The following is a 9177-nucleotide window of genomic DNA, read 5'->3' as shown; positions in this document are numbered from 1 at the left end:
TTTTCCCCAAATCGATACATTAAATCCTAACAATTTCCTTCCCACCCAACCACAAATAAGTCCCTAATGCAAACTAGAAGTTTGGAAGGAGCCCTTACCTCAACATTAGCTTTAACGTGCGTTTCCGGTACCGCGAGTAATTCTGGTAAAATCTCCGCTCGCAACGCCGCTTCCAAATTAGTCCACTAGCACCGTAGCGTGGTGGTGAGCAACTTTCCCTTCTATCTCTTTGAGAAATGAAGCTTGGATCTAGAAGAAACGGAGGGGTTTGTGTTTGGATCTCAAAAACCGTTTTTCTTCGTTTTCGAATCAAAGAGGAAGAGTGAAGTTGCGAAAACTTTGATCTAACTCTCATCCAACCTTGGGTTACTAGTTTTGAAGAAAGGAAAGCGACGAAAATGAAAATGGGAGAAAGGAGAGAAATTGGCCGCGGGAGAGGAAGAAGACGATGGAATTTTTCAATTTTCCTTCCTTTCTTTTTCTTTCCTTTGTTTTTCCTTTCTTCCTTTTTCCTTCCTTCCTTTTATACTATTTTCTTTTCCTTTTCCTTCCTTCTAGTTTTCCTTTCTTTTTCCCTCCAACCAAACATATATAGATAATAAATATAACTTAACAAATATCTCAAAATATCTAGATATTTGTTAAATTACCGTTTCACCCGAAACACATTGAATTATCCGTAAAGGATTCACCGCAGTTAATTTCAATTTATTTATCGACGAGAAATTTAAATTGACATCAAAATATCTTTTTGATTATAAAACTCCAAAATATTATTAACCTTGGCTTAAAAGCCTCCGAGCCAAAATCCAAAATACACCAAAAATACATAAATGGTACTTTAAAATTATGGGTCTTACACCATAGAAAACTACTCTCCAATCTATTAGATCCCTCTCACATTAAGTTGTTTGAATGGCAATAGTTGCCATGTTGTTACTCGATCTGTCTTCTAATAATATGTGAATTTAGTCGCTAAAATAATGAATACATTTTTGTTATTTCATCACTAAATTATAAAGTAAAAAAAAATCTTCTAAAAAGTAGACTTGAAATTTATGCAATTTTGTATTTAATCGATAGTTAACGGTCATTGTGATATAATTAGATGGTATTTATAATGTGTAACCTCACTGATATTCAATATGATAGTTAGCTATCATGTGTTTAGACTTTGTGAGTTAGTTAGTAGTTAGTTGTGTTTGTTGTGAGTTTTTTTATGTTATTTTGCTGTTTTGGTATTGATGATTCTATATATTTGCTTAGTTTTTCACAATTGATTTAATGTTAATGATGGATATTCAAGTTATAATTTTTCTTTGTATTCTCTAGAACAATATTAAATGGAGAAGTGATAAAACAGGAGGTTATTACTTATTTTAAAACTAGGTGGGTGTATATCTTATTTAAAGAGATGATAGGGAAGTTTAGTGCAATTTATGGATAGAATCTAAAATGCAATTATGACTGAAAAATATAAATTTTGTTTAATCATTAATTTTTTATGGAGCCAAAATAGAACGTCAATTAGGCGAATTATAAAGAAAGAAAAATTATATCACTAAATTTTGTATGTTATTAAAAAATTTGGATAAATATTTTATCTTGATCAAAGAACCAATCAACAACTTTTTTTTCAATAAGTGAAACTTTGATCAAGAGGTTTTGCTGAACAAATATACTTTTTTTCGATAAATCTTGATGAATCTTTTTAGACTCCAAAGGAGGTTATGATGGTTGTGGTGAGGGAATAAGGTTATGTCAAGAAGAAGAATTTGAGAAAAAAAAATGTGTTTTTTCTCTTTCTTTTCACATTATTTTTATTGATAAACGTGTTGTCCTTAATTTATGTTGTCTTAATTTTTGGCTTAAATATTTTGTAGTCTTCTTATTTTATTTTAAATTAACTTTTAGTTCTCCGATTTCTAAAATGGGTTTTGGTCCACCTATTTTATAACTTGTAAATTTTTTTTGGTCTCCCTCAGTTTTATGATCCTCCATACTCAATTATGACTAGGGATGTTAAAAATATATGGTTAATTAGATCACAAGTAATAAATTGGATTGCACCGCACTAACAAAAATCAAAACATTTAAATAATTCATTAATTGAATCACGTATTTAAAACAAATTGGTTAACTAAACTTAAATTCAAAAGCCAGTTTAACCATTTTATAAGTTTTTGAACCTCAATTGAAATTTTTTTGGAAAACTTTCAAAATTTAATTTTCTCAGAAATTTTTTGAAAACAAAATCAGAAATATTAATTTCTTGAAAATTTTCAAAATTTTTTTATCAAGAAATTTTCTTTTATTTTTATAGGAAAAAATATAAAAAAAATATTTGTCCAAAAAATTTAAAAATTCTTTTTATGAATTTATTTTTGACAAATTCACTTAAAGAACTAGTTCGAAATCGATTTTAACTAAAAATCAGATTAAACACATTAAATTAGAATATTTGTAAAATAGATTCAAACCGGTTCAAAACTGAACTAAAACTCATTTGAAAATTAACTAACTTTTATGAAAGTGATTTTCAAGAACTGAACAAAACCATTAATATGGTCAAATCGAGTTTAATTTGTGAACCATGAACAACTTTAATTATGACGTGATAAAAATGTAATACAATTTAGTTGAATTTATATTATTAATTGATACTCATTTTCTTATTTTTTTTATTCGTTAAAGTTTCACGATTGTCTTTGTTAGTAACAACGTATATGAGAATTTATGAAGAAAAAGAGAAGAACATTGAACAAAATTATATTTTATCTAATTCAGATATGTCACATCACTATCATGTCGTTAACGAGCATATCATGTTACGAAAGTTAGAAGAGAACCAACCAAATCTCATAAATGATAAAATGAGGGGATCAAAAACTCGATTTAAAAAATAGGAGACTAAAAGTTAATTTTGAACAAAATAGAAGAATTAGAAGTGCTTTTAAATTTTTTTTTATCATCATCACAATGAGATTTTAATTTAAAACTTAAGGGGAATGAGAAAAAATGAGTAAATTATTTAAAGCATATTTGAGTCAAGATGAAAGTAAAAACTAATTGTTTAGTGAATATAGAAAAAATAATATTTTTTTTTGTGGGAGAAAAAGGGAAAAAATAGAAAATAACGATTTGTTTTTATTATTATATATGATTCACTTGTGAAATATTGGATAAATAAAGAAGATAATATGATAAAACTATTAAAGAATTAAATATAAAAGAAAAGATAAACTTCAAAAAATAAAATAGTTGAATAATAGTTATATGTCACATGGTAGAGAAGCTACAATGAAGTTAAACACATTCTCTCTATGACAATGTACCTTTGACGTGATTTATTTTATCTGTGTCCTTATTTCTAGATGTATATTATCATCCTTGTCTATTCGCTTTTCCGAATGCTATAATTCATAAATTTGTTATCTAGTTTTTTTTATATAATTTATTTTAGCTTTTAATGTAAAAATATAACTTATGTATAAGTTATAAAAGTGAAACACTTAATCGAATAATTTTAAAAGAAAAAGACTACCAAGAATAAAAATGATAGTATAATAGACCACACTAAAATAACTTATTTCCTTTATTAATATGAATAACTAATAATAACGTAGCTTAACGGTATAGATGAATATTAAAGTTATACGAGAATATAAAAAAATTTGAACATTGTAAAATAGAGATATTATGTTGTGATTTTATTTTGTATCATTAAGTTGGACATTTAGATTATGTTTAAGTTTGTAATTTTTTGTTTGTAGTTATTAAATTGGAATAATTTTTTGGCAATTCCATGAAAAATCATTGAACTTTTTGACAATTATTCTAATAGATTACTAAATAAAAATAGGATTAGTAGAATTTTATATATTTGACTGACGCTGACCTTCAAATTAACGTGATTTGCGTATCCCCGTGAATATCTTTTATGTACCCATTTCAATTAGATTTTGTGATTCCTAATATGTATGTGATGGCTGATGAAGCAATCGGATGATGTGATAAGATTGAAACGTGAGAGGTTGAGTATGATAGGTACAAGGCCAACCTATTTGAAGGCGAACTCGTCCCGGTGACTAATTGAACCATTTGTATGTGATTACTTAGATCACCTATTTAAAATAAATCAATAATTAATTTTAAATTAAAAAGTAGCTTAAACGTTTTTCTCAAAAAAAAAAAAAGGCTATTTAAAAAAATAAAATTTCAATATTTTTTTTCTTCCTAAATTTCGTTTTTAAATTTTTACATTTTTTTTTTTTTATATTTGTTGTTCAACCAATTCTACCGCCCAATGGTAGAATAAATCAAATCGAGAAGATACTAGCACAATAACAAAAATTTACAATTACAATTTTGTTAATGAGAAAGAATTTTGACTTAAATTTTTTTTTTTTTTAAGGAATGACTTTGAAAAAAATAAATTTTAGAAAATATTTGAAAAGAAATTTAATTAACAAAATATTAAACATAATTTTACTGTTTAATTCAATACAAAATAGTGAAATAATAGATGAAAAGTTTAGTAAAATACTATTTAATAGAGATTTTGGACTTATAAACTTAATTGATTGTTATAAACATATTTACAAAGAGAAACTTTATCTCATTAAATATATTTAAAATTATTTGTTTAAATTTTACTTTAAAAATTTAAAATATATAAAATCTTAATTATCGGATGAAGATGTTTTAAAAAATTAAAACTAAATATACTAAATAAATTTTAATTAAGAGAATGGTTATATAAAAATAACATGTAAGAATGATTATATTCTAGAGCTTCTCAATGTTTAAAAACCCACTAAAACATCTATTTATATAAACACAATGGTGTATGCAGGGGGAGCTTTATAGGGGTGGCCGCGGCAAAACAAAAAAAGAAATTAGACATAAAATTATTAAAATGGCCTTGTTAAAACTCAAACGTTACAGTTAAACATAATTCAGTTTTCTCTTTCTTCCTCTCTATTCCAGGCTTCCTCTCTCCCTCTCCAGATTCACTAATCACACGACAAAAGCGCGCGGCCGCCTCACTCTGCCTCCAGTCCCAGAGTGCTCCTCTGCTCGCTGCGGGCCTGCGGCCGCCTCTGTGGCCGTTCGTCGCTCTCTGTTCGCCGCAACCTCATCTGTCTCCAGATTGCGTTGCTGTTTTGTTCAAAAGGTTCAAATTTCTATTTTGTTAGTGCCGATTGTTGTTAGTTAGTGTTGATTTTTGTTAGTTAGTTTTGATTTGGAATTCTGTTAGTTTGAATCGTTAGTTAGTTTTGATAGTGTTGAGTTTGGAGATTTGATTTGGAGTTTGGAATTTTGATTTGGAGTTTAGTGCAGATTTTTGTTTAGAGTTTTTGTGTTGCACATAAGGTGTTTGATTTTATGTCCATGTAAAGCTTTTGAGTTTTTTTGTTGCACAAGGTGTTTGATTTTATGTGTATATAAAGCGTTTGAGTTTTTGTGTGCATACAAGGTGTTTGAGTTTTGTTGCATTTTTGTTTGAGTTTTTTTGTTGTATTTTTATATCAGCCACTCCAAGCTTTTTAGTCGAGCTCCGCCACTGCTGGTAACCCATTTTTCTTTTTCTACCTTTTCGCTGGTTAAACCTTTGTTATGTTATGTTATTTATTACTTAATTACTTAAACCGCATAAATAGCGTGAATTTCAATAGAGTTTTTGATATGTGAAATTTTTGGTGTACTGACATATTGGAGTGTTTGGTCATGTTGTTAATTTATGGTGCCTGTGATAATTCCTCTAAGAGTAGTATAAAAAACTGAAAGGTATATACATATATATGTGTGTGTGTGTCATTGTGTTTTTGATTACCATGATTTGATGAAATATTGGGGATTATGGGTAGTGTAGTCTAGTGGTGGAGGAATGTTGATTATTGCATTGCATGTTTTTGTGTTGTAGTGATTTAAGGAAGACAAATGTTTTGGTGAACAAAGGTCTTAGAAATTGAGTTGGAATATTCTGTTTTGACTCTATTTGATGAATATAATGACCTAGAAACTTAAGTAAGATGCTAATAACTCAATTTAAGATGATTATGTGATAAATGTCTTGATGAAGATACTAAAATAAAGACACCTTTTGTACTTCCGCACATGTTTTTTTTTATTTTTATGTTGATATTCTTATGAACATGGTGAATGTTTCTATTGATGATGTAATTGTTATGTTTATAAGTCTCACTAAGATTTCCATCTTATAAGTTTAGTTTATGTTGTTAGCTTACCAGGATGGGAGATGATAGATAGTACTTCTGAGTTCAAGCTCATATTAAATTTGATTCTATCGTTGTAACTTGTTATTTTTACATTGGGTTATGTAAAGTGTTTTTATGAGGGATCCTTTCTTTGAAATGTATTACACATGTTTATGAACTTATTATTCAATTGATAAGGATTTTATTTTGTGATAAAATGAATTACTTCTTTTGTGTACCACCAATTTTATTTTAAAAAGGGGATTTTAGATTTCTTTAACACTTTTATTTCCTTTATTTTTTTTTATCAAGTGAAGAAAATTCAGTGTCTTTATTTAGTAAGTAAGATGTTTATCATGAATAAATACAACTATTTGGATAATGAGAGTGCGCAACATATATTTTAGTACTATAATTTTGTATGTCTGGATAAGGTATTTCATTTTTAGTCCCTACAAACTTACCATTTTTTACTTTTGGTCCTTATTGTTTTATTTTAGTGCATGAAATATTTGTTTATGTTGAAATTGATTCTTGTAACATGTAAACATTTGGATTTAGTCCATATTACCGAGACGAATTATAATATGAACAAATTTTGTAAAGACTAAAACAAAACAACAATAACAAAAAGAAAAAATGGTATATTTGTGACTTGTAAGGACTAAAAACAATTTTTTTACATGGACTAATAGTGAAAAATATTATGTTGGAGGGATCAAAAACATATTTACACTTGAAATTTGGGGTTTTAGTTGAAAGAAGTTCTTTGCATAACCTTGAGTCATTTGTTATTAACAGGTATACCATAAATTTGGATGCATTTGTGACTGGATAGACAAGTTAAAGAACTCATTCATTCAAATATTTCTGTTAAAGAAGTTTGTAGAAAGTAACACTGACTAACATATTCTGGAGAAGTGGTGGTATATTTCTGATGAGGGTGCTTCAAATCCCCCAACTTGTAAGACATGGTCCATTTCAAAGTCACCCATGTTGCTACACTTCGCATGTGTCTTCAAGATTACCGGTATGTTTTGTTTCATTGAACCCTTCAAGTTCAACCAACCCCACAAATGACATCACGAACAACAACAATGATTTGATTCAATCGTTATGTAGAGGCGGCAATCTTAAGCAAGCAATTCAGGTCTTGTGTACCGAGCCGAATCCAACTCAGAAAACTTTCGAGGTTTTGATATGTTCTTGCGCGCAACATAACTCTCTTTCTGATGGTCTTGATGTTCATCACCGTCTTGTCGGTAATGGTCTTGATCAAGACCCGTTTTTGGCTACTAAACTTATTAATATGTATTGTGAGTTAGGGTCTGTTGATCATGCTTGTAAGGTGTTTGATGAAACTCAGGAAAAAACTATATATGTGTGGAATGCACTATTCCGAGCGTTGGCTATGTTGGGCCGTGGGGAGGAGTTGTTAGATTTGTATGGTCAGATGAATTGGATTGGCATTCCATCGAATAGGTTCACGTATACGTATGCACTTAAAGCTTGTGTTGTTTCAGAGTTGTCGATTTGCTCTTTTCGGAAGGGTAAGGAGATTCATGCTCATATTCTGCGACATGGTTATGAAGGACATGTTCATGTTATGACAACTTTGTTGGATGTATATGCTAAGTTTGGTTGTATATCTTATGCAAGTTTTGTGTTCGGTGCTATGCCTGCTAAGAACATTGTCTCGTGGAGTGCCATGATTGCGTGTTATGCGAAGAATGAAATGCCCGTGAAAGCATTGGAATTGTTTCAGCTAATGATGCTTGAGGCATGCGATTCCGTTCCAAATCCGGTTACAATGGTTAGTGTGCTTCAAGCTTGTGCAAGTCTTGCTGCATTGGAACATGGAAAGTTGGTTCATGGCTATATCATTAGAAAGGGTCTTGATTCTATATTGCCGGTTCTTAACACCCTTATAACAATGTATGGAAGATGCGGTGAGATTTCGACAGGACAACGTGTATTTGATTATATGAAGAAACGCGATGTTGTTTCATGGAATTCTTTGATTTCTATTTATGGTATGCATGGTTTTGGAAAGAAAGCCATCCAAATTTTTGAAAATATGATCCACAATGGAGTTTCGCCGAGTTACATATCGTTTATTACGATTTTGTGTGCTTGCAGCCATGCAGGCCTTGTTGAGGAGGGGAAGATTTTGTTTGAATCTATGCTTAGTAAATATAGGATTCGTCCACGTATGGAACATTATGCTTGTATGGTTGATCTTCTTGGCCGAGCTAACATGTTTGATGAAGCAATGAAACTAATAGAAGATATGGATTTTGAACCAGGACAGACCGTTTGGGGTTCCCTTCTCGGATCTTGTAGGATTCACTGTAATGTTGAGCTTGCCGAGAGAGCAAGCACTATGCTTTTTGAGTTGGAGCCTATGAATGCTGGCAATTATGTGCTTTTAGCAGATATTTACGCAAAAGCTAGGATGTGGAATGACGTAAGGCGTGTGAGGAAATTATTAGAAACTCGCGGCCTGCAAAAGATTCCGAGCTGCAGTTGGATTGAAATCAAAAGGAAGATATACTCACTTGTCTCTGTGGAAGAGTATAATCCACAAATCGAAGAGCTTCGTGCTTTTCTAATTACATTGTTGACTGAGATCAAAAATCAGGGTTATGTTCCGCAGACAAACGTTGTTGTTTATGATCTCGATGAAGAAGAGAAGGAAAGAATCGTGTTGGGACATAGCGGAAAGCTTGCCGTTGCTTTCGGACTCATTAATACCACAAAAGGCGAAACCATTAGGATCACAAACAACTTGAGATTGTGTGAAGACTGTCATGCTTTTATGAAGTTTATTTCAAAATTTGCCAAAAGAGAGATTCTTCTTAGAGATGTGAATAGGTTCCACTATTTCAGAGATGGAGTTTGTTCATGTGGTGACTATTGGTAGTTATTGGAAGAACACTATGCAGTTAAATCCTTA

At 30.3% G+C, this 9177-nt stretch overlaps 1 protein-coding gene across 1 annotated transcript; it reads left to right on the top strand.

Moving 5' to 3' along the window:
* Nucleotides 1-4850: 4850 nt before the first annotated feature.
* Nucleotides 4851-9177, top strand: LOC140918577 (pentatricopeptide repeat-containing protein CRR2, chloroplastic). The gene is made up of 2 exons (XM_073365989.1): nucleotides 4851-5176; nucleotides 7023-9177. Exon 2 carries the CDS (start codon nucleotides 7159-7161, stop codon nucleotides 9142-9144), a length of 1986 nt encoding a protein of 661 aa, XP_073222090.1. The 5' UTR covers nucleotides 4851-5176; nucleotides 7023-7158; the 3' UTR covers nucleotides 9145-9177.

Source organism: Cicer arietinum, chromosome 3, assembly GCF_000331145.2.
Source record: "Cicer arietinum cultivar CDC Frontier isolate Library 1 chromosome 3, Cicar.CDCFrontier_v2.0, whole genome shotgun sequence".
NCBI lineage: Eukaryota > Viridiplantae > Streptophyta > Magnoliopsida > Fabales > Fabaceae > Cicer > Cicer arietinum.
Note: the sequence above shows the minus strand (reverse complement) of the source record. Positions and strands in the feature narration are given on the sequence as shown.